Source organism: Coturnix japonica, chromosome 2 (genome assembly GCF_054131305.1).
Source record: "Coturnix japonica strain WE chromosome 2, WE-NBRP24, whole genome shotgun sequence".
In the NCBI taxonomy this organism is placed as follows: domain Eukaryota; kingdom Metazoa; phylum Chordata; class Aves; order Galliformes; family Phasianidae; genus Coturnix; species Coturnix japonica.
This window is the reverse complement of record NC_140664.1, coordinates 135,840,538-135,867,985: the sequence shown is the minus strand read 5'-3', so window position 1 is coordinate 135,867,985 and position 27,448 is coordinate 135,840,538. Positions and strand designations below refer to the sequence as shown.

Here is a 27,448-nt window from a genome sequence, read left to right as displayed (position 1 = left end):
CGTGGTAATTGGGGTCCTCTCTCAGAGGGTTGGAGGGGTCCTAAGGCCCTGGGAGAGGGGTGTATAGCCCGCAAGATGGGGAGCAAGTAATTGGGGATGAGCAGTGGCTGGTGGAGCCCTGAGTTCCCCAATCTTTAACCCTTGAGGCTTTTGCATGCCTCATGTTAAATATGACATACTTTGGGGCACAGCAGAGAGGCAGGTGAGGGTTTTAACAAGGAGACAGACCGCAGCCAGGTGCAGAGTTATATTTACCTGTAACAAATACTCCATACAGAAAGCATTACATACAAAACACCCCCGGGGTGTCCCCGGTTCCCCCTATGGTGCTCGGGGTCTTGGGGGCTTGTCATGGTTGGGGGGGAGCAGCAGGTGGGGTTTTGTGGGGGAAACACTCGGTCACCTCAGCGGAGCTTTAACAACCAGTTCTGTCCAGAACTAAATCACATTTCCCAGCAAAGGGGGGTAAGGAAGGGTATAAAAAAATACCTGTGAGCTGCTACGGCTTCTGTTAAATGCATCTCTGTATACAATCAATCCAAAAATAGGGCTATTCCAGATTTCCTGACGCTGTCTGTGTCGGTGGTGGTGGTTTCTTCTTTATAGACCTGCATGTGTAAGAAGGCACTGAGGACTCAGCATAGCCAGGGTGCTGGAGCAATGCTCCCATGCTCAGTGGGAGCTCAATGCTTGTGCTCCTGACTTGTGAGGTTTTGTTACTTGTTCCTAACCCTGATGCTGCTGCAGGGCTTGCAGCTCTCTTTGCTCTCCTGCTTGTGGTCCTTCTGCTGATAGAGCAGCCTCAAATGGCGAAGGGAAGAGTTTTATGGCCTGTGATTTGCTGCGTGGAGCTGCCTTTTAAAAGGAAGTGCCCCATAGCAGGACACGAGTGTGCACCTTTTAAAGATGAAGCACTGAGCTGTGGGGTCGTTGGGGCTGCGATCCTGGACTGCTGTGCCTGCAGGAGCAGGGTAAGAGGTACCCAGAGGGGCAGAGCAGAGTGAGGGGGAGGATGTAGGGATGAAGGTTTGGCTCTGGTGGGCTCTGTCCCAGCTGATAAGGGAGCATGGATCCACAATGGGAAGTCATTTGGTTAATGAGGGAGCAGCCTGGGCACTGGGAGGATGGTGGCAAGCTTCTGCATGGGGCTGTGGAGGATAAGCAACATGGGAAGGGCAGTGGGAGCTGTGGGATGTGTTACTGCAGTGGAAGCAGTGCAGGATGCAGACGCAGCCCTGCACAGGACAAAGCACAGAGGAATGTGCTGGAGGGGCTGGATTTTTCCTGCAAAGTGCTGAGCAAGTGTCTGGGTTTGGGTGCTGCAGAGGCCAGCCAGCTCCAGGCAAGGGCATAGGGACACCTCTGTGTCCCTGTGTTATACATAACAGAACCACCCCTACTCCTCACTGCATTTGGTCCTTCTTCCATCCCACCTCCTTCACTGGATGGTGCTGGAGGTGCTTTGGGCAAGGGCAGGGCTTTGGGGGGGTACAATGCTGAGCGCAGCAGCACTCATGAGTATGAAACAAAACAGGGACAGTCCTTCCCTAAATGGGCTGCAGCCTGTGCTTCCCCTCATACTCACAGCAGTGGGCAAAGAATAGGAAGCTCCAGTTCTACGACCTGCTCAAGCCTGTGCTCTCTTCCTGCTGCTTGTGTTTCTGTGCTGACTGTGGTTGCTTCTACCCCAGCTCCTGTGTGCCCAGCAAGCAGAGCTGCGTGCCTGTGGGTTCTGCCAGCACCTCCCTTCAAGCAGGATTGCTTCCTGGGCAAGGGATATAGATTAAAAAAATAAGTGTGTATTTATAACCACGTGTAAAATATTTACAATATGTACACTGTGTGCTGGAGACCCCATTGTGTTTGTCCAGGAGCAGCTCTCACCTCCATGGGTGTGTGATAATGTCCTTGGGGACCTCAGGAGCCAGCAGAGGCTTTGTGTCACCTCCCACGACTGTGAACGTGGGACAGGTGCTGCCTCCATCCTGCCAACTGCTGGAGCAAAGGCAAGGAGTGGGTCGGGTGGTGTTTGTAATCCAGGCTCCCTGCAGGACAGAAGTGAAAGCACAAAACTGGTGAGCCCAGCTGGCTGCAAGCTGAGGATGGAGTGGAGGGGGGGAAGCAGAGCCCCTGCAGGCCTGGATGCAAAATGCTGTGCCAACTGCAAGGCTAGGCTTAAATAATTCACATTGTGGTAAACTTCATTCAAAAGAGGGGAGGAGGAGAGCAGTTACAAGAAGGACACCATGTGCAAAACTGTAAACCAGGGAGGGAGAGGGCTGTAGGCAACCTGTTTCCATACAGGGCTCTCCCAGCCTTGCTCCCCACTCGGCTGACGGAACCAGGGAAGGCTGGAGGATGGGCTCCTGCCTGGCTCCTCCTTTGCAGCGTGCCTGTGGCAACGCACACCTTCACAGTAAGAGGGCACAGATGGCCGTTGGTGTGGGTGGGAGAGTGACTACATCCTGCTCCACCCCAAAAACCTCTTTGGAAACGAGGGTCTGTTGGGCAGGTGCTGTTGAAGCCGGCTGGCTCTCAGGAGGAGTCGCGGTCCATGCTGCAGCCCAGCGCCTCGATGTCGTTGCTGATGTGTGAGATCATCCGGTCCCACTCGTCCTCCTCTGAGGGCACAGACTGGTCATCAGAGCTGCCAGCTGCGCCATTGCCATTGGTGGTGGAGTTGGAGGTGGTGCTCAGCGTCCGCCTGTACCTCCCAAAACTGTCCGTGATGATGCCACGGCCGTCCTTCACCCCGATGGTTTCCAGGAAGTTCTCAAAGTGTTGGCTGTCCTTCTCGGGAATGAAGGGCCGCAGGCCTTTCCCAGGGGAGCAAAGACAAGGAGGAGAACATGAGCTGCTGTGTTTCATGCAGGTAGGGGTTACTAAAGGAGCTCGTTTTGGGGTTCAGGCTCTGAGCGGTGCTTTTTGGGGCTGCTGGTGCTCCCATTTCGTGGCTGTGTATCATGATGACAGCCCCAAGAAAGGCAGATGTGTATGAGCCAAGGACAATTCCTGGGCCTGAAGTGGGATTTCTGAGCTCAAAAGGATTGTCTGCGACTTCATCACTGAGCCATATTGCTGGGCTTTGCTCATCTCGTTAGTGTAACAGCATCAGCGTGAGATTAAGGCCCCCAGCAGAGTGCATGCGGAGCACTTGGGGGCCATCTGTCCCCATCCCTGCACCCTGCTGTGGGCCAGCGTCACACACTGGGCACTGTCACCACAGGGTCACAGCATGGGGTTATGGAGTGAGTGGCTGCATTATAGCAGCCAACACAGCTCTGTCTCAGGCAGTTTCTGTGCGTGCTACTGACTCCCCTCGCCTCTCCCAACCCCACCTTTAGGGCCATAGTGATTTCCCCTCCCCACCAAGGGAAGGGTACACCTGAAAATTTGCAAGGTCTCTGCTGGGGGCTGCAGGAGGGAGTTAAGAGCTCTGTGATCTTTAAGGTCCCATCCAGCCTAAGCCATTCTATGATTTTTTTACAGGAAAGCTGAGTCTAAGCTGCTTTTCAGCAGTGTGGTCAGTATAAAATCAGCCTCCCAGCACAGGGATTGTGTTGTGTGTTGGCTTTGGTAATGGCAACATAAAAAGCAAGCAGGCTGTGTGCACAGGGATGAAAGAAAATGCTTTTGTGCTGATGCAGATGCCTGACTGCTTCTGTGTGCCCAGGACAAAAGGAGTGGAGGCCACACAGCCCCCCCTCCCTGTGTTGTTGAGTCACTCTGACTGCTTTCAGCAGCTCTCTATCTAAATGAGAGCAGCACCAGGCATTCGTGAGTGAGAGCTGGGGCAGGGCCCTGTGCTCAGCCCTGAGGTTCCTTTGCTCTCTGCCATTAATGTTGTTTCGGATTATTAGAGCCAAAATGAAAGCAAGGAGCTTGAGCTGAGGGACTCTGAGAGCCTCTGAGGCAGTTGGCCTCCTTTTAGTGAAGGGAAAGGAAATGGTCCCGCTTGCCTCCCAAGTAATGGTGTCAGCATGTGTCTGCTGGTACTGTACTTGGTGCGCACCTTCCTTCCATGACTGTAAGGCCACACTGTGAGAGCACAGATCCTCAAGGCACTCATCAGTCCAACTAGCTGAACACCCAAATTGTACTGTTTAACACCTCACTGCTTGGCCAAGGACATCGAGTGCTACCACTAAGTCACCAAACCAAGGTGATAGAGGAGCCAAGGAGCTCATCTGGAAGCCTAGATGACAACCACCAGCAGGCAAAAACAAAGCCAAACACAAAGGGAAGACACTCACCCAAGAGCAGGAACTTCCTACTGTCCCCATAGAGCTGCTTCAAGTTGATGCAGAACTCGTGTATCGAGGCTCCGTTGCGATATTCGTGCAGGAGCATTGCAAACTGCTGGATCTCTTGGGAAGAGAGCTTTGTTCGTAGCTGAGGACAGAAGCACACCACAAACGGTGCTGATTTTTTTTAGAGCACTCTTTGAGTTCTGATGAGATGGGAGGGAGAAGAGATGGTGGGAAGCCTGGGAATGGGGTTTGCTTCTATTGTGGTGAGAGCCACTGAGCTGCGGTGATGAACTCAGCAGGATGGGATGGTGCAAACTGCCCTGAGCTGCCAGCTGTCCAGCTTTTTAACTGGGAAAAGCTGCTAGCACACTGCAGAAATGCAGGTCATTAAGCATGGGACATGGGAACGCTGTGTGTGCCCCATCACAGTGAGAGGGGACAACAGGGTGCAGGTGCTTTAGAATGGGAAAGATGAGAGCCTGCACTGGTCTCCAGGCATGAGTACTTTGAAAGGGTTATGCATTCCTTCACCAGTGTGGACAAAATCACATCACCTGCAGGGCCCAGACAATGCTGGAACCAACAGGGAGGAGCTCAGACGATGCCAAGGGCACAAATGTGCTCCCATGAACACCAAAAGGGAAGAAAACCTTCCCACCCTTCCCCATGGGCAGACGTAGCCTTGAGGGCACCCTACCGTCATCATGTAGTCCTGGAGCAGCTCTGTGGCTGTAGTGCTCAGCTCGCTCTCACTGATGGTTTTGATGTGTGGAGACTGTTGTGTCAAGAAGGAAGAGGGAGAGTTGTCACCTGCATCCAAGGTTTCTGGAAAGGAACTGAAACACAAATGGCTTGTGAGCTACCCAGAGCTCCTTAGGCACCTCCTGCTGAGCACAGCATGGGAGAGTCTAGGGGAGTGGTCATGTGCAGCACAAAGGGGCTGTCCCTGTGATGTGTTGAATATGAAGCCCTACAGGGGAAGAGATCCCCTCCAATTGCTTTCACATTTCAGACCAATGGGGAAAGAGGTCCCCAAACACCTTATTCTGGTGTTAAATTTGAAATTCTCAGATTCTCAATAGGGAACAACCCGTTCATGCATCAGGTTTTCAGCCCACAGATGCTTCTGCCATTTCCAATGGTCACTGATTCAGGAGGAAGAAACATGACAAAGCAGCTCTGTGAGCTCTGCTCTGCACACATGACCTTCCCCAGAAAGCTGCAGTAACAGAACAATGCAGCCAAGGACGCTGAGGAGGCAGGACCACAGTCCTGCACGCAGACAGATAACAAAAATGCTATCAAATGGTCCAACCAGGCTGACCAGAAACTTTCCAAAGTGCAGACTGCAGCACTGTCTGCTTTTGTGCTTAAACCTGACAGACAGCAGGGCTGCATGAATGAGGCACTGTCTCCAGTGCTGAGTTATCACGTTCGCTTTCCACTTACACAGTGCTTGCTTCTGTTTCGTATGATTCTTTAACATCCACTTTTGTAGAAGAGTCATCTGCAAGAGAGACATTCATGCTGTAGTGCTGCTAGTGAGGCAGAAGCTTAGAGCTTTTCCCAGCCACTGCCCTACACACTGATTTGTGATGGGGACATACAGATGGTGTTGGAGGGGAATGGTGCTGTGCCAGGCTGGTTACAGGCAGACCCAGCAGAGACAGTGGGACAAGGCACAGCTTTATTAACTACCTCCACCCAACATGAATAGAGACACAAAGGGTATGAGGGAAAAGGACACACTAAGGCTAATGTCTTCTAGCTTCATATAGCCTGGAGACATCTCTAGGCAGGAGACGGTCCTCATGCCACTCTAACCCCTAAACAATTAAAAGAAAGGGACTTATTTTCAATACAGAGGTGACCCTGCAGGAGGGGGAAGTGCCAGGCTGGCTGGCTGGTTGTAGAGAGGCAACAGACATTGGTGAGGATGAGAATGACTTGCAGAGGGGGCAGAGCAAGCAGAGAGGGCAGGGACTTACCACTGTGCAGGGACATGTGCCGTGTTGGCGTGGACGCACCATCAAATATTGCTCTATCTAAGAAGTCTATTGTGGACTCAGTGTAAACAATCTGGAAGACTTGGCTGAGAAGTGAGCACAGCTCCTCCGCAGTCACCTGAAAAGGGAGCAAGATGCGGTGGTGAGATAACGCAGTGGCTTTTCTCTTAGCTCCTGCAATGTCCCAAGAGCTTTGCCTTGGTGCTAGACATATTTGATTTCTCATCACTCCTCTATACTGCCAGGCAAGCACTCCAGCTCTATTCCACCAACCAGTTTGAGGCAATAGGTGATCAGAAGCTCCATCGCCTGAACAATCAGCTCACAGCTATTAGATAACACCCACACCTCGTGCTGATGCTCTGTCCTATTCTCCTGCTGCCTGGGACTGTGGCTACATGACCTACATCCCAAATAGGTGCAGTCGCCTCAGGGAACAGTACAGAAAATGCAGCTGAAAAGGAGAGCAAAACCCCAGCCTCAAGGCAAAGGGTTTCTGCTGGAGAATCACACAGGCCAGGATCAAAACCTCTGGGTTTGGATGCTGGACAAAACAAATTTCCAGGTCAGCATCATGAAAACACCCCCGCTAGCAAATCCTATTGTGGGACAGATTCAGTTGTCTTCATAGATTTCCTGCTGCCAGAGAAAGCTCTGGGCAGCAGGCACCACAAACAAAAGACAGTCATCTTCCGATAGCATCTGTGTCTGCAGTCCCATTCCCAGTGCAATTCTAGTGTGACTCCAGAGACAACCACACCATGGAACAGTGTGAACTGAGTGGTTTGAGCCTTACTTTGTTCTCTGTAGCCAGCACCACCAAGCAGCAAGCTTCTACGGGTACCACACCGCTCTCTGACAGCGAGCCTGAGGTGAGAGCTTTGGAGCTCTCAGCACTGAGACTCTGGCTTGGAGAGATCCCAGGGTCCTGAGCTGAGAAACACAGAAATCATCACAGAAAGGCCAAGGCAGTAAGCAAACAATCAGTCCTTGCAAGCCAAGCTGTCTTCTGAGCATCTCACGACCAGTGTGCATGGAGCTGCTTTTGTACCTGCCCAGCAGAGAAATGGCCACATCAGGCTTACAGGATGACATGGTATTACCCCTCCACGGGCTTGGGCTGGGCACAGAGGTTTCTATGCAGTGAAAACACAAATGACAGCAAAGCTTTAGGGAGGTTTTGCACACCACTATGATCTCTAACCCTAAAGGGACAGCGAAGCCCACAGAACAGGGGAGCACAGGATCCCACAGCCAGAAGAAAACACCCCGGAGCAGAAAGCCTGTAGGAGCTCCACCTGTGATAAAGAGATGCATGTATTGAAAGCATCTCAATGAAGAACCTGTAATTTAGAGCAGGTTCCTGACAATTCCATGAATCGCTGGCTTCATTTCCATGGCTCAGACAGCCTCAGGAATCCAACAGTGGAATTACAGCCTTGTAAGTCAGTTATTCATTCATTCTCTAGACTGCCCTTTGCTGTCACAGGGTTTGTAATCCAGCAAGTCTCTGTCGTTAGGTCTTTTAAGTAACTCAGCCTTCTCCAAACACTTCAAACCCAAACCATGCATGTTTAACAAAGAGCTGCTGGGGACAGATTCCCAGGCCCTTCTCAGTGCAGACTGGGCATTAGGAAAATATTCTGCACCAGGGAGTGGTGAGCATGGGACAGGCTCCCCAGGGGACTGAGCTGTCAGAGCTCAAGGAACATTTGAATGCCACTCTCAGACACGAGGTTTGGGTTTTGGGGGGTCACTGTGTCGAGTCATGAGTTGGTTTCAGTGATCCTTGTGGGTCCCTTTCAACTCAGGACATTCTGTGATTCCATGATTACAAAACCCACAACACGCACTGTTCTCCTGCCCTTCTGGCTCCCAGAACTACTGCTCAGACTCACAGTCAGTGAGAGCAGGGCTTCCCTTCTCACACCCACAACCCTACAACCAACACCTGGTTGCCCATGTCAGCCCCAGTTTACCTGTTTTCAGCACAACCAAATGAGCAGAGTCATCTCGAATGTAGGACACGGATGCGATGTCATGGATGGGGACCCTGAGGATGAGATCTTCTCCATCCCTCCACACCAGCTTGATGTTGTAGGCAGACAAACTGATCACAGCGTCGTGCTCTTGGGTCAGCTGCCCTGGAAGCTGATGTGCCCTCTGCAATAAATGCATTTCCATTAAAAAACAGAATTGTTTTCCCTTTGGTGACTGTCCTATATCTGGATGGAGGTCCTTCACCCTTCCCCTCATCTATCTACAGGACTTGTTTGCTGGGCCTTCCCTCTAAAGGTAAAATCCCACAGCCTTCTGTTAACCCTTGAAGACAAAGGGATGGCTGCAAAGTCAGCTCAGACCAGCAAGGTCCATAATCCCAAACAAAGCTGACTCCACACAAAGCTACTCCAGATCCCCAAACCTTCCTACAACCTGGAGGAGGGAGATGCCCCTTCTTTCCCCAGTCAGCCCACAATTCTCTCTGAATCCCACGTTTCCTCTCCGAGCTCCAATGGTGTGTGGCTGCAATTTCTTGTCCAAGGCTTCCCACACTGGTAACCCAGGGAAAGAGAGTCCCAATCATACCGAAACTCACCCCCAGGGAAGCCCTGAAAACCTTATAATCAGGCTGTGTGCATGTATTTGAGTTGATAATGACAGGAACTAGAGCAGCTCATTAGCTGCCTTCTGCAGGGCTGAGCGCTCACCTTCGCGTTATCTATCAGATGCAGTATTTCAGTGCGGCTGGAAGGATTCAGGTACCCTGGGACAGATGTGAGTTGCCCTAAATACTGCAAAAGAAAAACTGTCAGTATATCTCGTACACACAGCAAATGAGCCCCCAGAGGGGCAAGCAAAGAGGACAGCAACATGGCAGCGTGCCGAGGTTCTGCACCACCCCAAAGGCAGAAGCTGCAGCATCTTAAGGGGATAAAGAAAGTGAAAGAGCTGTGCTGGTGGTAATGCAGGCAGCCACAGGGTCTGCAAGAGGGGAGCTCGGGTGACAGGCAGGTAGAGAGTACCTTCACTTCCTTCTCGATGTAGTCATTCAGCAGGATGTCTGGTTCCACACGGTCAGGCAGCGACACCACAACTGTATGGAGAGGTCGTCTCTCTGTAACCTTCTCCTGGGCCTTTTTATCTCGTCCTTTTTCACCCTTCAGGAAGACTCGCTTGAAAGGGGACACGATTCCAGGCTGCAGGGAGAAAAGGAGACAGTGGGCTGTTAGGGTGAACGGTTCCTGCACCAAATTAGAGCAAACGAGCAGCTGGGCTGTGCTGTGGGCTCCCAAAACCCTTCTGACACTGGTGGTGGAAGGGGACAGCAAGGACATCAGCTCTGCAGTGCCCAAATACAGAATGACTAACGCATTTCTGCTCATGCTGCTGTATGAACCCAAACCAGCCTGAAGTTGGACTGGGTCAGGTTTTAGAGCTACAAATTGCATTGTTTTCTGGTGGCCAGCAACAGCACACAAGCAAGCAACTCATCCTATGGGACTGGGTGATGCTTGCTTTCCATCCATCTCCAAATCAAGGGTTCCTTGGGCAACACTTACGAGGTCTTTGTGTAAAGAGGTATCATAAATGAAATGCTGGAGTTGACTTGCGGAATCAAACTCTATAATCCAGATATGGGTTATAAAGCAGGTATGTTTATTCCAGCGTTGCGCAGCGCCGGGTGCAAGGGGGATAGCTCCTCCAAACTTGCACACCGTAAAGAGAAAAGTGTGTTACAGATATAGGTTAAGCTAATACATAATCAATAGTCTCCTCCTCAGTTTGATTACATATTCATTACATTCCCTATGGCCCCGTTCCCCGCGACCCCATTCCCTCATTCCCCCTGACCCCATTCCCCGCGACCCTTGCCGACGTTTTGGGGTGAAATTCTTCTTCTGTTTTCTTCTTGGTGTTATCTGCTGTTATTGTTCTCCCATGTCGGCATCATCTTGCCCGGGGGGGGATCTAATCCTTCTTGTCAGAGGTCTCCGGACAGTTTCTTCTTATCTTTATTGCCCTCTTCTCTGGCTTCATTTTGACTAAGTGTCTGCAATTCCCCCTTTCCCTGCACTTTTAAATGTACAGTTACCCTTTGTCTTGGTTTCTGTGAAGTTCCCCTTTCCCTTTCTATAGCAAAGTGTTACCTTACCACCATTTTGAGGCTTTGCTCACTCTTCAATTCCCCCCTTTTCTTTAATCTAGCAGGCTTTTACCTGCTAGATTCTTAATGGGTCTCAAATTGGCTCCGCTCTCTACCTTTTGTCTCAGCTCATGTCTCTTCCAAACCCCATATTCCCCTCTGGTATCCTGGCACAGATACAAAAAGCACCTTATAACAACACAAGTAAAACACACCAAGAGTAGCAAGGTGATGCAGACTAAGAAAAGCTGTTTTAGTCATCCTAAATTTGGCAACTAGTAAGTTTATCACATGATCCAGAGAAAACTATTCCCCAATCGGTGTTATCCCTGCCTACTCCATGTTGCAATGCATCTTTGGATAAACAGGATACCTCCTTTTGGATTGTCCATCAAGCATCTGCAACAGCATCCTCAATTGTTTCTAAGGTTACAGAAATTTTCATACAGCGATACCCCCCTTTTCTTGGGAGTTCTGTGAACTCAATTTGCCGTTGTTGCCCTGGAAGGCCCTCTCCTGTGAGGCCCACTTGTGCCCTGTTCCTGGTACTGGGACTGTACTTTGTAGTGTTGGTTTGCCCAATATATTCTCTTATCTTCCCTTATAACCAATTTCCATAAAATACTAAAGGGCATAATAATGTGTCCATTTGGGCATGCACACATCTGTCAGCTTGCTCTCTTCCTTTCTAAATTATTAATTGGACTCCTGTTCTCTTTAGAATATTTTACAGGTTTTGACTTTGCTTCAGAGATTTTAAGTTTACCGTCTGGAATTGAAGCCCTCTTCAACTGCCTGTTCTGCCACCTGATCTATCATCTTATTTTCTGTTTCCTGTACAGTGTTACATTTCTGATGTCTTTTACAACATATAATAACCATTGGTAGATTTAAATCAGGCTGTTTTCCTTGTGTGTGAGCAATCCTTGCTCTTTTCAGATGGTACTATGAGCGTGTGGCACATATTTAGCATCTGTCCATATGATTAAAGCTCTTGTCAAGGCAGTTATTTCAGTCTTCTGAGGGGAAGTCCCCACAGCTGGTGGTTGTGCTTCGGTTACCTGGTCAGTAGCAGTTACTGCATGTCCTGCCTTACAGTCTCCTTGTCTCATAAAACTGCAGCTTCTGGTAAACCAGGTGTCTTCTGCATCTTCTAAGGGTTCGTCCTTCAGGTTCGACTGACTGGCTGGAATGTGCAGCTTCAGTTGATTTAAAGCAGTCATGTAATACTGGTTCTCCGGGAGTTCCACTAAGGAAAGATACTGGGTTGACAATATTAGTCACAATTATTTCTACATCACCCTGCTCTACCAGGATGGCCTGGTATTTCAGGAATCTTTGGGGTGAGAGCCAATGAACTAATGTCCCCCTTTTGCCTCCAATACAGTAAACACTGTATGAGATATTAAAACTGGTATCCTTTGGCCCAGTGTAGATTTATGGGCTTCTTGAATATTGAGCACTAGTGCAGCCACTGCCCTCAGGCACCCTGGCCATCCCTTACTCACTTCAAGCTGTTTGAGGTTTACCATCAGTCCGTAGCTGTGTATCCATGGTCAGCACCCTCCTGTCATTCCTGGGAACGTATGGAGTTCCTTGGCAGTTTGCAGCTCAGGGGCTTAGCAGATGGCTTCTTTCTTGGCAGTCCTTAAGGTTCAAAGTCCAGCTGTAATTTCTGAGTTATTTGTGCTTTCTGTAAACCAAGAAACTCAGCAAACTCTCAGTCTATTCTACACAGTCCTTTTGTCGCTGTGGCATCCACATGCTCCAGTAAAGTTCCACCCTAGGATGGAGGATCCCAGGTCTCAGGCTCACAAGTTGACCGGTTCTCAAAAATCATTCAGCTGTTCTCACAACCCTGGGTAACACTGTCCAGGTTAACTGAGTCTCTTCTCCCTTTATTAGGGCTTTCCTATTCAAAGGCAAATAACCTTAGGCTTCCTTTAGCCAAACCAGGCAGAAGAGACATCCCTCAAATCCAGAAGGTAAACTCCACCTAGTCATTCCTTAACTTGGTTGATAAAGTGCATGGATTTTCCATCATTGAGTGTATCCATTCAACAATTCTATTACTTGTCCTCATGACTTCTACCAAACTACCGAAAATTTAGCAAATTGGCAAAACTGGAGTTTTGTACTTGGATTCCCATTCAATTAGTAATTCAAACTCAAAAAAATTATCTATTATTTCTTTTATCCTTCTACAGTCACATATCCTCAAAGGGCATCACTTTACCCTGAGTGGGTGAGCTCTTGCTTTTAACTTAATTTTTTTTTTGGCCCTGATGCCCACACCCCTAAGTGTGTCTTATTTGAGATTGCTGTGGCTCCTGGGGGTATAACATTGTTTTTCCCAGTTTGTGTTAATAGTCAGACTTACAATTCTTAATCAGCCAATATTGTTTGACCCTTAGCTCCAGTTTTATTAAATTTCTTGCCAGGGTAACCTGACAGGTACAAGAATTCCTGTATTCCTACTTGTTTTCTTAGCTTATATTTAATTAATTCCAAAAGTAAGCCTTTTCTTGTTGGGCAGTAGCACCTACTAATGTTACAAAACCATCTATGGGTAGTAAGAAGCTCCCATATCCATCAGAAAATGAACTACTTTATCCTGCTTCTTTAGCTGCAGTTTCATCGGTGTATCTGCTAGGGTAAACTTCCCAAGTTCTCATTGTTCAGCTCTGCAATCAGAGACAATTCCTTCTCACTCAGCTTGGTCGGATTTCTCTACCAGTGTCCCACTGCAGTTTGTACACTGCTTTCATTCCAGCGGAGCAGAGCCCTCCCTGGGCTCTTCAAGCCTCCCTCCCCTTTCCTCGTGGGGGATCTCTGGGTCCTATGGCCCTACTCTAGCACCACAACAGTAACAGCTGTTATTATTCTCAATTTCCTGAACATCTCTGATTCTCAATCAGGTGTTTGTTTTGTTTTCTGTTGTTGTTGTTGTTTGTTTGTTTTCTTCTTATTGTACTCCTCTCTTCAGACCTGACATCCCTGTTTTTATCTTTGCCTTCCTCAACCTGTGTCCTTCCCAAACTTTTTCGCTTTCCAAACTCTAATCATTACATTTCACCTCCTCTCCAGAGCCATCCAGTGCTGCCCAGATTTCAGATTTCCCACATCTCTGCACATGAAGGCTATTCTCACTTCCAATGCCCTGTCCTCTCCACCTCCCCCTTTGCTGTTTACAGCAGCAGTCTCTGACCCTGGCTCCCTCTCCCACTCTGAGAGTTCTGATTGCAGGGGAACGGTGTGGGGGGGTTGTTCTCATGCCAGCACAGATAAACTCACTTTCTCTTTAACCCTTTTTCCTCTGTACACTATTCCACTATTTGTACCCTCAGTTACACTTCCACATACCCTCAACTATACTTCCGTATGCCATTAACAACTACACTTTTTTATACCAGCAAAACAGTTTGTCCCATTCCCTTCAAAACCCACAAATCAAGCAACACAGTTCTTCAGTTTCCATAAACACCCTTACTACCTTATAACTTTCCCTTAGCAATCCATATTGTTCAGTTATAAACCTCTCGCCACAGAGCCAGCACTGACTGACCCACCTCCCTTACACCTCTTCGCAGGCAGAACACAGTATCACATAAATGGCTTGATACTCATTCCACACAGACATCCCTCTATATGTTCATTGTCCCTGTCCTCTAGCTTATACATCAACCACCACTGATTGCAATATTTAATCAGGATTTTTTTTTTTTTTTTCGGCTCAGGGTTCCTCCTGGTTCCCCAGCGATATCTCGCCAATGTGCCAGTATACACCCCAGGGGTGAGCGCGCAGGGACCTCTTTGCTCTGTGATTTTCCCATCGTAACTTAATATAAACCACCGTATTCTTTTATAAGTAAAACCACTTCTGACACAACAGCATTGTTATGACTTATGACCACATACTTTACAACAACCAGTAATTAATAATACAAAATAAACATGAATTAAACAAAGACAAACAAGTATTGGAGACAACTTTCGCTTCGTCCGTCCCCGGCCGTTTCCCTCGCGGGAGGACGGAACCGCGGGTCGGGACTCCGCACTCGCCCCGCAGCTGTGCTGCATCTCACTCACACCACACTCACACGACAATTCAGAATTACAGAATTAAAAAAAAAACCACAGAATTACAATATATCATTTGTTAAGCTTAACCAAAGATGTTAAGAACACTGGTGCTAGTTGTTATCTTAGGTCACCTATATAAACAGCGCTGTACGATACCAATTATCCCAGGATTACCCAAATCACCCTGTACCAGAGAGCAGACAAGCTCTGCCCAATTAGCAATCACCTGAATGTGAGCAATAGCTCTTTTACCATGCGTACGACTTACTGGCCCCTTTGTAGGCACTCCCTAGGGAGTCCTAACCCAGCCGGCAACCTAACCTAACCCGTGAGCTCACGTCCCTTGGGGGGGAGCACGCCGACTCCACTGTTCCCTGCGTAGGACGTCTCCTCACGACTTACGGGTCCCCCATTTCACATACCTGGTCCGCCGATAGATGGTTCTTGTCTGCTCCTGCAGTGATCAGATGAGGGAGGGGAGTCCTTCCGAGAAATCTCGGGGCGCGCCAAAGGCGTCCCCCTTCTCAGCTGGTCCTGCAGCCGAACAGAGAGGGTCCCATCTGGGGTGCCAAATTGACTTGCGGAATCAAACTCTATAATCCAGATATGGGTTATAAAGCAGGTATGTTTATTCCAGCGTTGCGCAGCGCCGGGTGCAAGGGGGATAGCTCCTCCAAACTTGCACACCGTAAAGAGAAAAGTGTGTTACAGATATAGGTTAAGCTAATACATAATCAATAGTCTCCTCCTCAGTTTGATTACATATTCATTACATTCCCTATGGCCCCGTTCCCCGCGACCCCATTCCCTCATTCCCCCTGACCCCATTCCCCGCGACCCTTGCCGACGTTTTGGGGTGAAATTCTTCTTCTGTTTTCTTCTTGGTGTTATCTGCTGTTATTGTTCTCCCATGTCGGCATCATCTTGCCCGGGGGGGGATCTAATCCTTCTTGTCAGAGGTCTCCGGACAGTTTCTTCTTATCTTTATTGCCCTCTTCTCTGGCTTCATTTTGACTAAGTGTCTGCAATTCCCCCTTTCCCTGCACTTTTAAATGTACAGTTACCCTTTGTCTTGGTTTCTGTGAAGTTCCCCTTTCCCTTTCTATAGCAAAGTGTTACCTTACCACCATTTTGAGGCTTTGCTCACTCTTCAGAGTGGGCTCAGATCTGGAATAAGAGCAAAGCCAGAGGTCCTGGCAGATTCTATAAGCAATGCTTGGGTCTCAGGAGCTCACCCTTGTCCATACCTGAGCCCTTCCAGATCCTGCAAGATCCTCCAGATTCAGGCTGAAACATGTTGCAAGGGCAGGGGAACACCCAGAAGGATGAGGACAGACCCATAGACACCAGCCTTTATGATCCCAAACATTCAAAGGTCTTTTGGGAAGAGCTGGAGTCGATTTGCAGCCCAGAGCTGGCATTTCAGAGCTGCTGCTCACCCAGCATGCTGCATAGCTTCCCATAGAGGGAGCATCACCACCATCACTTCGGGAAATGCTCTGTGCTGGGAAATATCCTACAGACCTGGGAGGCAGCGGGGCTGAGCTGGGGCATGGGAGATGCACGGATGTACTGTCTGCAAAGGAAGATGCTTTAAAAGTGAGTTCATCAAACAGAAAGAGACCTTAACAGAAACAGCAATCGAGACGAAAGAGCAAAGCACCGCAAAGAACTGCTGCAGAGCCTTTGTCGAAACCCACAGCTCGGTCTCAGCGAGCTGTTTTTCTAAGCTTAGATGAGCACAAGAGCTCAACAGGAACAAGTGAGATCAAAGTAAGACCTAAATAACTTGAAGCCATTATGCTATGAGCAGAGGGAAGCTCCTGGTTGAGGAGTATTTACCAGGCTGCACCAGGCAATGCAAGGACGTCAGGGACAGCCCAGCCCTGCAACACTTCCCTTTGAGCAGGGCGTGCCAGGGAGACAAAAATAGAGGAGTTAGTAGGGCAAATGGGACTGCAGACAGCTCGATGGTTACTGTGCCTGGCCTGATGCTACAGCTGTGCCTGCAGATAATACAGCATCATGGCTACACTGGGCTCTGAACAGGGAATGTCATCTTCCTGTGCTACAAAACCCAGCTGGCTCCTGCCAAAGGGATGGGACTCAGGTAACTGCTTTGGGCAGAAGAAATCCCCAAGCAAGAAGCTCCCATGTAAAGGGGAGAGATGAGGCTTGGCTACTGGAGCCCAATGGGCAGCAATGGGTTTCCTCAGCCCTCTTGCTGGGGTAGTAGCATGGGAAGAAACCCCACAGAACTCAATGTGAGGGCATCCAACCCCAAGCTCAGCTGCCATCCTGTAAGGATCCCATTACACCAATGACTTATAGAAACCGAAAGCAGAGTGACGGCAAAACCCATCGCCAGAACTGGGACAGCACCACCCAACTCATGTTGAACGCATGGATCCAACACAAAATATCACAGCACCCACTCACAGCAGCCTGCACAGGGAAGCTCTCAAGCCCTATATGAGATCCAACACCGCCTTGAAGTAGGAAACAGCCCTGGTGCTTCTATCCAAGGTTGGAGGCGTGATGGAGCGTGGCACAACATGCAACAGCCACGGTGTCTCGGAGCCATTCATCCAACACCTACCTCACTCTCCATGGAGCTCCTGGCTCCGGAAGAGATGCACAGGGGCTGCTGGTTCCTAAAAGCTTCTTCTTGCCGGGATGGGATGCCCCACTGGTCCCAGGGAGCCCAAGCTCTGTGTTCTGTGCCTAAGCACCGGCAAACCTATGTGTGCTCATTTGCTTAGCAGCTCGTGTCCCGGAAGCATGATAACCACAGCTTCCTTCTGTCACACGCTGCAATAGTCAAAACATGCTGCCATTGGTGAAAGCAAGCTTTAAAACGGGGGGAAAGAAAGGAGAAGTGGTGAAGGGGAGGCATTTGTATGTCTGTGAGGGCTCAGCTGGTCTGCAGGGTAGAACTGCTCTGCATGGCTGATGCTCAGACACCTCGTAGGTGGGTTTACACACCCACACACCTATGGAAGCAAAGGGGTTTGTGTGCCAGCAGGGTGATACTCCCAAGCTTTGTTGGTTTTCATACTCTGAGCTCTGTCTCCATCCGTGAGCCCGAAAGCTGCTTTATTAGGGTGTGCATTTCCAGCCCTTACACTCGCAAAAAGGAGGCTGCTGGCTCCTTGAAAATGAGGTTATGAGCTGCTCCCAGGGAGCGTGATGGGAAGGAAGGGAGCGAGGAGTGAGCCTGGCTGCCAATGGGGCTCAGAGGAGTAACAAAAACAAGCCACTAATTTTGTAGAGAGAGAATCAATTAAAGTGATTTCCCCAGGGAGAGCCATAAAAGCAGAGGTAGAAAGGAGGTCGGGTGGGGATGCATTCCTCAGCAATCCTTGAAACCAATGCAACCAAAGTCAGCTTGCTTTCTCTCCCCTCTTTAGCCCCAGATTGCAATCTCAGTGCTGTAGCTGAGCTCTGCTTACATCTTTTTAGAGCCCACCCAATGCACACCTGCCTACATTGGAAGTGAGGAATGGGGGCACACCAGCACTTTGCAGTGCATCCCCAAATCCCATAGGGTCTGGTGGGAATCAGGGATGCTCCCAGACCCTCCTCAGGTTCTGTGGACCTGGTGGAAGAGTTTGCCTTGGCTCTTGCTCCTATACTTTATTGGGTGTCCCATAGGCACATCTATGCTGGTGGAACTGAAGAGGTCCATCAAGGTGATAGGGTGAGGCATGCAGATTTAGGAAGAGCTCACTGGTGGTCATTGAACAAGACAGGGCTTCTTGGAAAGCACAGCTGTGGTCCCCTGAAGTCATGATATATACACTGTATATAGATGTATGGCACCACTGAGGCTAGAGGCCCTTCTGGCCCCCCTCTGCCCCAGCAGGGGGCCCAGTCCCACATCCAGGTAGGACTGAAGACCTCCAATAGAAAGACCCCACAGCCTCTGGGTCCCTGCACAGGGCACTGGCAGCTGCACAGCACAGGGATGCTCTCCCTGGTGGGCAGGATGAGGCCCTGAACAGCCCCTTTAAATACATTCAGCTTTTTGAGCTGAACACAAAGGAGAAAAAGCATCCCCCATATTAGCAGCAGAAACAACTTCTTAATCCTCTTGCGTGGATTATCTCCATTGCAGACCGGTACAGCTAATTCTCCCACAGCACATCTGCACAGGGCTTAGGGGAGATGACAGCACAGCAGGCTGGGCAGTAGATATGAGTAGATCAGAAACCAGCCCCAAACACAGCAATGGTGCCAGGGAATCACTTTGGTCAGGCCAAAAATGTGATAAAGTAACAGCAGAGCATGGAAACCAAGCCAAGCCCAAAGAGGCTCTTGGTCACTTTAAGGTTAGAAAGGAACAAAGAACTACAGCAGCACAGATGGAAGAGCAATGGAGGCAGTGGAGAGAAAAGATGCAAGAGCAATGGAGGCACTGCTGCTGGGCTGTTAGGCATCTCTGCTTCATGCAGCTTATTCAGCTTAAGGTGATCTTGCTGTAGGCTGATCTGGCTGCTTCCCAGCTCCATTGGTCACCCAGCCCCTCCTGGTCATCATAAATCCCACCTGAAGCCTTTGGGGTTGATCTCATTACCATGCTCAGCCATTTCTGTTGGGCCCCATAGAATCTGCTGTCATCTCCTTGGGGGCTGGGAGGTTTGTGATAGAGATGTGACCAGCTGCAGCATCACCAGCACAGCAAGTTAGGAAATTAGGGGAAATAAAAAATAATTAAGATTCCAGGCTCAGCCAGAAACACTGTATTCAGTTTCAAAGCTGCTTCTTGAAACAAGAGCATGATTAAATTCAAGTAATGCAGAAACACGGTTCCCTTGAAAACAGAGAGCTAGTGCCCAAGTCAGCCTTAAGGAAAAATAAACAATGAAAGAGCGAGTCGAACACATCAGTCACACGAAAACCAGTCACAGAACAAGGCACGGTGCTGTGTTCTCATGGTTGGGACTGCCTTGCCAGCCAGGCCTTCAGCCTTACAGACAGGACTTTCCTTTAAGGCAGGAGGAAAGGAATTTTCCCTGGCTATTTTTAGCAGAGTCTTGTTCCTCCTCCCAAAGATTCCTCCAGGCCTCCTCCTCCCACTGCTTTCACCTCCCAGCGTGCATCCGAGTGAGGCTCATCCATGCTGTTGGGTCATTGCAGGAGCACACAGGCTTCCCTCAGTGCAGCTCTGATGCTCTAAGCAAGCAGCCTTGTGCCCAACATACCAATACAGCCACTGAGTGAATTTGCTTCTTTCTCTGCAAAGCAGCAGTGTTTCCTAAGCCAGATTCCAGCTCTGTCTGTCCCGTAGTGCAGCAGGAGCAGCTCATAGCTCTGATCTTGTGAAATATCAGCTCTTGGGCTTAGGTTAATCTGTAGCTGCCTCCTTCCTTATTTCACAAGTCCAGATGGGACTGGGCAGATGTAAACTGTGTGGACAAAGGATGATCAGCCCATACCTTTGAATACAGTGGATCTGGAACACATTGATGCTGGTGGGATCAGGATTGGGGGGGAGGGAAACCAGCTTTCCCCATCACCAGCACCTCCAGCACATCGCCTGCTGGGTCTCCATGCATTATGAGCCTTTCATCTATATCCTTCAGCAACATTTGGGGTGGAGGAGGTGTGTGTGGGGGAATGCAGTGAGACTGGTATGCAGTCATTCAGGAATATGTGCTCGGAGCACACTTTTAGAGCTACCGTATTGTAGTTCCACAGATTCCATGGGGTTCTGCCAATACTCAAGAGATCAAAAGGGTTCCTGCTGGAGTGCATGAGACCAGGAAAAGCAGACTTCTAAGAACTAGGAAATGCTGAAGCTGCCTGGGTACAGGCAAGCCCACTAATTTCCTCACTGAGGTGAGTCTCCACGGTGTCCTGATACCATGGGCACCATCCAGATCACCCTCATCTTCATCCTGGCTACCTGCACATTAAGAAGCAGAGGTAACAAACACTTTTTTTCATCCTACACAAGGTGATCTGTGCCCTACACGTGTGCTCTGTTGATGCTAATAATGCTGCTGCAGAGCCAGTGAGACCTCAGCTGTTGATTCCTGCAAGGAAAGGATGTGGAGTCCTGAGCGTTCCCACCCAAGAGCAACATGAGTAATCAGAGCTGGAAAACACTCCCAAAGAGAGGTCGCAGGAAGCGTGCTTTAAAAAAAACAAAGCCCAAGAGCTGCCTTAACAGAAGGGCCCCTGCACCCCTGAAAGCAGCACCTGGGATAAAGAGCTCAGTGCCACGTGTGGGTGTGAACAGGGATGGATTTAGTCACCTACCTCCTGCCATCCAGAGCTGTTCCTCCTCTGCTCCCTATGGAAGGTGGGAGGACAGCAGCTCCACAGGAACAGAACCTTCCAGCTTGTTAGTTGGTGGGCACCCCACTGCTGCAGCTCCTCATGTGAGCTCAGCCATGCTGCAGAGGTTTCCCACATACTCTGTCTCTCATTCAAGCTGCTCTTCCAAGAGGGTTTACACTGTATGACACTCAGGAGAAATTAAAGCAGGAAAGGTGGCTATTTCCTCTTCTCGTTACAGAAGTTATTTCACTGACCCAGTAAGAAATGACAAAACAAAGGCAGGGAAGCCCTGAAGTTCACTTTGCCTCCTGCTCACCCTTTGTAGCATGACATGAACTTCTTGTGTGTGCTTCTGGTAGGTAAATACAACATGGAGTTTTATGCAAGTCAACTTATCCTTGAATACTTGCTCCAAGTTCTGCCAAGGGGTGGAGAAAACAACCATTTAAGAACCTTTTTACCACTGATATTCCTGCCCAGAGGAATTCAATTGCAGAGGGGAAATAAGATCTCTCATTACACACAGCTTGCAAATAGGTCAGCTGGGCTTTGACCTTTGTGCTCTGCATGCTCTGACTGCTGCCATTATCTTGGCAGTACCATCAGCTTCCATAAATCCCTTTGCTTCCTTGTGCTTGCTGCCAAAGCTCACTTATTTCAAGCTATTACCACAAGCTTTCTGCACTAAATGCAGGCTGACCCACCTGCCAAGGCCTTGAGTTCAGTGCGTTGCTATGGGTCAGATCCACAGCCCTCCTGTTTTGTCCAACTCAGCCACTAGAAATAAAGGCTGCATCAAAGAAACCACATAAACTCTCTTCCCTCCACTCACTGTAAGGCTGCAGCATAATTAATTCTACATTTCATCCCCATATCCTGCATTACCTACCCCTAACCTTGGACACAGGGATAGAGCTGACATGCTGAATTTCAGCTATCTTATCCTGTTGAGTTTTGGGCCCCTAGCTACAAGGAAGACATTAAAGCCCTGGAGTGTGCCCTGAGAGGAGGTGGGTGTTGGATCCTTCTCCCATATAATTAGCAACTGGACAAGAGGGAATGGCCATAAGTTGCACTAGGGGAGGTTCAGATTGGACATTAGGAAATACTTTTCTCCAGAAGGATGGTCAGTTCGAGTGCCCCTCTCCCTCACCTGAAGCTTCTGGTCTCGATCCCATTTCCAGCAGACACCATTTAGCAGCTCCAAAGCCTTACCAGACCTTTGGAGGGGGTTTGCCAAGCTTCCTGTTCTGTGCTGAAGATGCTCTCAGCCAGTCATCACCTCTCTGTCAGTGTCAGGCTGCTAACAGACATCTACAGCCCAAGGTTTGCCACTGGTGGTCCCAGCCAACTCTGAGCATGGCGAATACACATACAATAATCACATAATGAAAGTCCTGAGACGTGGGAGACCAAAATCTGCATCATGAGGCTTTGTCATGAGAATAGAAGCAGAACAAAGTCTTTCAAAACCTAAAAGGAGGTTTACAACCTGACATGGATGTGTAGATCAACTCCAAATGCTTCATCCTCCTCACCTCCACCAGGAATACTGTAGAGAAGATCACTCCCATCTGCTTTATAACCAAAGATCTCAGCAGCACCTTGGTCACAGCAAGCTCTAGAGCCACTTCTTAAAACAAAGATCTTGTTCCAAGTGTAACTTCAATTGCAATACACCCTCATGCATCAGACAACCACTACAGCTACCTGTTTGCCAGGTATCAGGATAACCCAACCAGCAGCACCAGAACAGTTCTCTGCTGTGCATGTCTGCTTGTTGCTTTCATTTGCTTCTAGCAAAGGCCTGCTGAAACCCAATTCTGGAGGGCTTGCCACCATGGCAGCTCTCCAGGCAGCCTGTCTTCCAAGAACCAAGCACTCCCTGCTGTGTTTTTATCATGCTGTGTGGGCTGAGCTGCAGGTTCCTTTGTGGATAAGGAATACATACACTGGTACAGACATCAATTTCTGCACACTACAGCAATGCCTGTTACATCTGCAAAAGATACATCACCTCCACACCCCAAAGCACAGCTCTGGAGCCAAGTGCTCAACTCTGGGGTCAAGCAAACCTGGGGGGTTTCCTCACCATATCCCTGCAGATGCAGCAGCTGTCTGAGTCCACAGACTTCTTCAGTCTCATCAGGAATCACCTTTTGCCACAGCACTTCATGCAGCTTCAAGAGCACAGAAACAGATGTTCCAGAGGGACGAAACCACAGTGACCTGCTTGCTTTATGGATGTTACACAAGCACACAGGATGAGAACCAGAATGCTCCATACTGCTCTATAAAACAAAGAGGAATGAGGTGAGGGATGCATCATGTCTTTCTTCCCTGGGACTGGAAACCAGAACGCAGTGCTTCCATAATGGAAAGTTTTGTTGAGTGCAAGTTGTATTTCCAGAAGCTGGTATCATTGCCTCAGCCATTTGCGAGCTCTGCAGTGTCTGGCTTTGTCTGCCAGCCCTTACCAGACAACAAAGCAAGAATTCACTAAATTATATGGTGGTTATTTTGCACAGAGCAAAACCCACAGCAGTGAAAACTACTCCAAAGCAGGCAATACAAGCCTAGAGAAAACCTGCACTGCATTAAGCACTGCTGCAGGGTGTGCCCTTCCCTACATCTCAGCAGCAAAGCAACACTGGTGCCCAGTGACACCCTCCTTGAGGCAGGGTCTGCCTCCCAAACATTCACCATCCCATTAACAGGTGCTCCCTGCCAGAGCCAGGATGCGATGTCTTGCTCCTATTTCCACACATCACCTCACCCCCACTATCTGTATGTGACACTTGTCTTAGCTCAGCTGGTTTGCCCCATGACCACCATCCAAGTGAGCCTGCCCTCAGCCACAGCTGCTCTTCATATCCCAACCAGCACAAGAGTAACGGGTGAGAGCTCTTGCAGAGCCAGAGCTGGCCTAGAATCCGAAAGTCCATCTTTGTGCTGGTACAGAACCCAAGAGCCCACACATGGGCCTGTTCTGACCTTATCATCTGGAAGAAGGACACGTATGTGGCAGCATTTACTAAGCACACCACACATACCAGTAGAAATGATGACAAGGACAGAGCAGCTCTGCCTGCAGCTGAGCAGTGAGGCACTAAGCCTGTAGCCCAGCCCAGGGGCCACCTCTCTGTAAGGAGCAGGAGGTCAGGTTTACTCACCATGGAGCTTCTGAATGCAGGTGGAGATTCTGAGTAAGATGAAGGAAATGCTGATTTGCACTCAGGGTTTTCCCAAGCTCCAGCTGATGTAACCATCACCAACGTTTGCAGCCCCAGCTGATAAAGCTTAGGACAGCAGTGAAGTCCAGCAGTTCACAAAGAGCCACACCAGGCTCTGGTTGCTCTCATCTACAAGACTGATCTGTCTTGTAGCAAAAGAAGGTGAGAAGACAGGGCATGTACTTTAAGCCTGCCATGGGACCAGGCAGCACCTTCACAAGTAGCACATTTAGCCCCTGTAAAAGGGATGCACCAGGAGCAGAGCACAGCAGCTTGTCCTCTGTGGTTATTCAATATTCCCCTGAATGTGTGTGTGCAGAGATGAGAAAGGAGGTACATACTTCTTATGCCCTCAGTGCAACCTCTTACATGCTGCAGTGCATCCATAGCACAGCTGTAAAGCACAAAGCACCCAAGGAGAGCACACATCAAGCAGCTGAAGCCTGAGCTCTCATAAAGCATCCCAGCCCAACCAGCAAACTGCACAATGGCCTTGAAAGAGCTGGGATCAGATGGTGGCTGCTGCAGTCTCGGAACAGGAGAAAGAGTAATTGGTGACAGAGCCAGCCTGCAGGAATGCTCTCCATATGGTTTGCTGCAGCTGGAAATGAACACACAGGGGGGGCCCTCCATGCTCAAAACCACACAGAGCCCAAGTATTTGTGTGCTTCTATTGGTGTGAAAATATCTAACAGCTAAAAAAATATCATGATCTAGTATCACTGAAGTGGCCTGCATAATCTCACAGTGAAGTCATGGAACAGCCACCCCGCAGCCACAGGCTCCCAGACAGGAATGCTGCCTTGTGAAGGCGGTGCTTCCAGCACAAATATTGCGTGCTCAAGATAGCAAGGAACCATCCTGCAGCTCCTCACCCAGCAGAGCAATGTCTCATAATAGAAACTCTGAAGAGATGGAGCCTCCATCCCAGTCCCTTTGTATTATATATTAGGGCTGGGAGTTCATACTGCAGCATCCAAGGTTAACAAGAACCAGCCCCCTTTCTTTTGGCAGCCGTTTTCCAATGATCTGCATGAGAAGGAATTGCCAACATCCTGAATACAAACCAGTACTGAAAGGCACAAAGAATCCAGCGTCACGGATCAGCCCTACAAGCAGATCTGGCAACAGACAAAGCAGCCCCACACAGATCAGCTCAGTCCAGAAACAGGGGAGGCAAGAAGACACCAAAGATCCAGGGCTTACTGGAGTCAGAAAGATCACACTAACATCTGATACACAAATATCTCATAGAGTTCCAGTTTCAGCCAAGACCCCATCTGTGTAAACCTGCTTCTTCCCAGCCCTGACCAAAACTGTTCTAATTCTACTTGTTAACAGGGCTAAAGAAACTCAGTTGTTGTGCTTCAACCCATAAGCTCACTGGCTGGGGGCCAGCCACCTGCATCCTGGGAAGATCCACGCTGGATGTAAAGCATAAGAGCTCTCCCTAAAGCTCCCAGGGCTGGGAACCACAAAGGCACAATGGATAACATAACCAGAGTTACCTTTGAGAGTAATCCAAGCCGCAGGGATATGCTTGAGGGTCACTTGACTTCATAGAGATGGAATAAACAGCGCTGAGAGAACTGCAGCCATGCCCTGGCTTCAGAAGTGCCACAGCACTGCAATGAAGCCACAGATGCTTGAATCATGATCAATCCTGCCCTCATCTGGGGACCAAATCTGCAATACCAGACATCTGTTAACCAGAGACATGCTTTGGTATTGAGCTGCTTTCAGAGTGTCTCACCACTGTCCTTGAGCACTAGGATCATTGATGACACTGCAATGCCAGTGCCATGTCCAGTCTGAAGTCACCATTAGGACACTGGGATGTGTTGGGACATGGACTGGGTTGTGGAGGTGACAAAAAGATTGGGGCAGCTGGCACAGGGGGGAGACTGGGAGAGAGGGAGTAGGTCAGCCACAAGAAGAGAAGGCTCAATGGGATTCTATCAGCCTGTACACCAATGGGGATAGAGAGAAGAACCCAACCCCTTCTCAGCAGGGCACAAACCAAACCACAGCAAACTCCACTCAAACACTTTGCATAGGACGAGGTTGAACAGACAGCAGGATTTAGACTGGGTGAACAGCAGAACTCCCTTCCAAACCTTACAGCTGTTTGACTTCCACCCTTAGAGATCTACAGACCTGATGGGAGTCTGTCCCAGCTGTCTGTTCCGCTGACACTAGAGAAGCCACATCTCTACAGGCTGCCTCCTCCTCACTCCCTGCGGTGAGGCAGACAGGAAGAGCTCCCTCCCACCAGATCCTGAGAGCTCTGTCTTCCCAAAAGTTGCCCTCCCATTTACTCAGGCTATATAAAAATATATATACATCCTTTGAAGCCTTGAAAGTGAGAGTTCTTAGAGCAAAAAGGGATTTCTGAGCAAGGAAACATCGTGTGCTGAGGAAGAACCACCTACAGAAATCGTGCCTGCTCCCACCCACACCACTGATGCCATCACACTGCTCACAGCCCTTACACAGACACAGAATCACACAGAATGATCCGGGTTGGAAGGGACCTCAAGGATCATGTAGTTCCAACCCCCCTGCCTAGCAGGGCCACCAAACATACACCTTTACTAGATCAGGTTGCCCAGGGCCCCCGTCCAGCCTGGTCTTGAACACCTCCAAAGGCTTACAAAGCCTTTCTATGAGGACCAGGAGCTTTATTTCCTTCCCTGCTTAGAACATTAAGCAGAACTCTTCTGATTTAACCCCATATTAAGTAATTCAAGAGGAAGCATCACAACAGGCTCTAAGTCCTTCAGCATCCCAACACTTCACAGCCCACAGCTGGAAGCTCTGCCGCCACCTCCCGAAGCCCCATTGCCTACAGCATCCCCAGCTGAAACAGCACCAAAACCAGCTCATTCCCTCACTGTTATATCACCACAACCGCAAGAAAGATTCATTCTACACGCATTACACTCAAGCTTTGTTTTCCCCTATAGAATGAACGCCATAAAACGGGGCTGAGCAGCAGGGTAAGAAACACAGGTTGATGAGGTCCAGATGAGGTGGAGCAGCACTTTCACATCACATTAACGACACCAAGGCTCCACTCACATTAACGATACCAAGGGCCCAATGGAACCAATGCAGGCCGCACCCCCAGCCCCCCTCTCTCTCTCTCTCTCTCTCTCACCTTTTTGCCTTTCTTGCCCTCCTCCTCCATGGCTCCGGGAGCGGCAGCTGCAACGGCGGCCCCGGCCCCTTCCGGGGCATCCCCGCAACAGCCCTGGGGCGGCGGGGTGAGGCTGTACGGGGCCGGGAGGAGGCAGCACAGCGGCCCGGAGCAGCGGTCGGACCTTGGGCCGCCTCAGCGCCGCCGACCACTTTTCAATCCTGCCGCCATCTTGGGCGGCGGCTTCCCGGCGTGCACCGCGCGGCGCTCGGAGGACTGACGTCAGTCCTCCTGCGGAGGTGACGTAC

General features: G+C 49.6%; 1 protein-coding gene across 6 annotated transcripts; it reads right to left on the bottom strand.

The window, feature by feature from the left end:
• Positions 1–233: 233 nt before the first annotated feature.
• Positions 234–27,396, bottom strand: CCM2 (CCM2 scaffold protein). Of its 6 annotated transcripts, none has more exons than XR_014943232.1 (12): positions 27,162–27,396; positions 9,280–9,453; positions 8,965–9,048; positions 8,236–8,419; positions 7,053–7,189; positions 6,239–6,374; positions 5,700–5,757; positions 4,948–5,086; positions 4,254–4,392; positions 1,885–2,816; positions 1,586–1,765; positions 234–608 (listed from the first exon to the last, which is right to left on the bottom strand). XR_014943232.1 is itself a non-coding variant. In XM_015852935.3 (10 exons), exons 1-10 carry the CDS (start codon positions 27,189–27,191, stop codon positions 2,536–2,538), a joined length of 1,362 nt encoding a protein of 453 aa, XP_015708421.1. In that variant the 5' UTR covers positions 27,192–27,396; the 3' UTR covers positions 234–2,535. The 6 variants fall into 6 exon arrangements, 4 of the variants coding, with proteins under 4 accessions (XP_015708421.1, XP_015708420.2, XP_015708422.1 ...); XR_014943231.1 differs by lacking the exon at positions 27,162–27,396 and adding an exon at positions 15,731–15,919; XM_015852935.3 differs by having other exon boundaries at positions 234–2,816.
• Between the last annotated feature and the right edge of the window lie 52 nt (positions 27,397–27,448).

Excerpts from the sequence above, each read along its gene's own strand:
- CCM2 (XM_085539083.1), bottom strand. The coding sequence starts at position 15,904 with ATGCCAGCTCTGGGCTGCAAATCGACTCCAGCTCTTCCCAAAAGACCT. Across the intron at positions 9,454-15,730 it reads CAGGATCTGGAAGGGCTCAG|CCTGGAATCGTGTCCCCTTT; the intron begins GTATGGACAAGG and ends TTCTCCCTGCAG. Across the intron at positions 9,049-9,279 it reads ACATCGAGAAGGAAGTGAAG|TATTTAGGGCAACTCACATC; the intron begins GTACTCTCTACC and ends TTTCTTTTGCAG.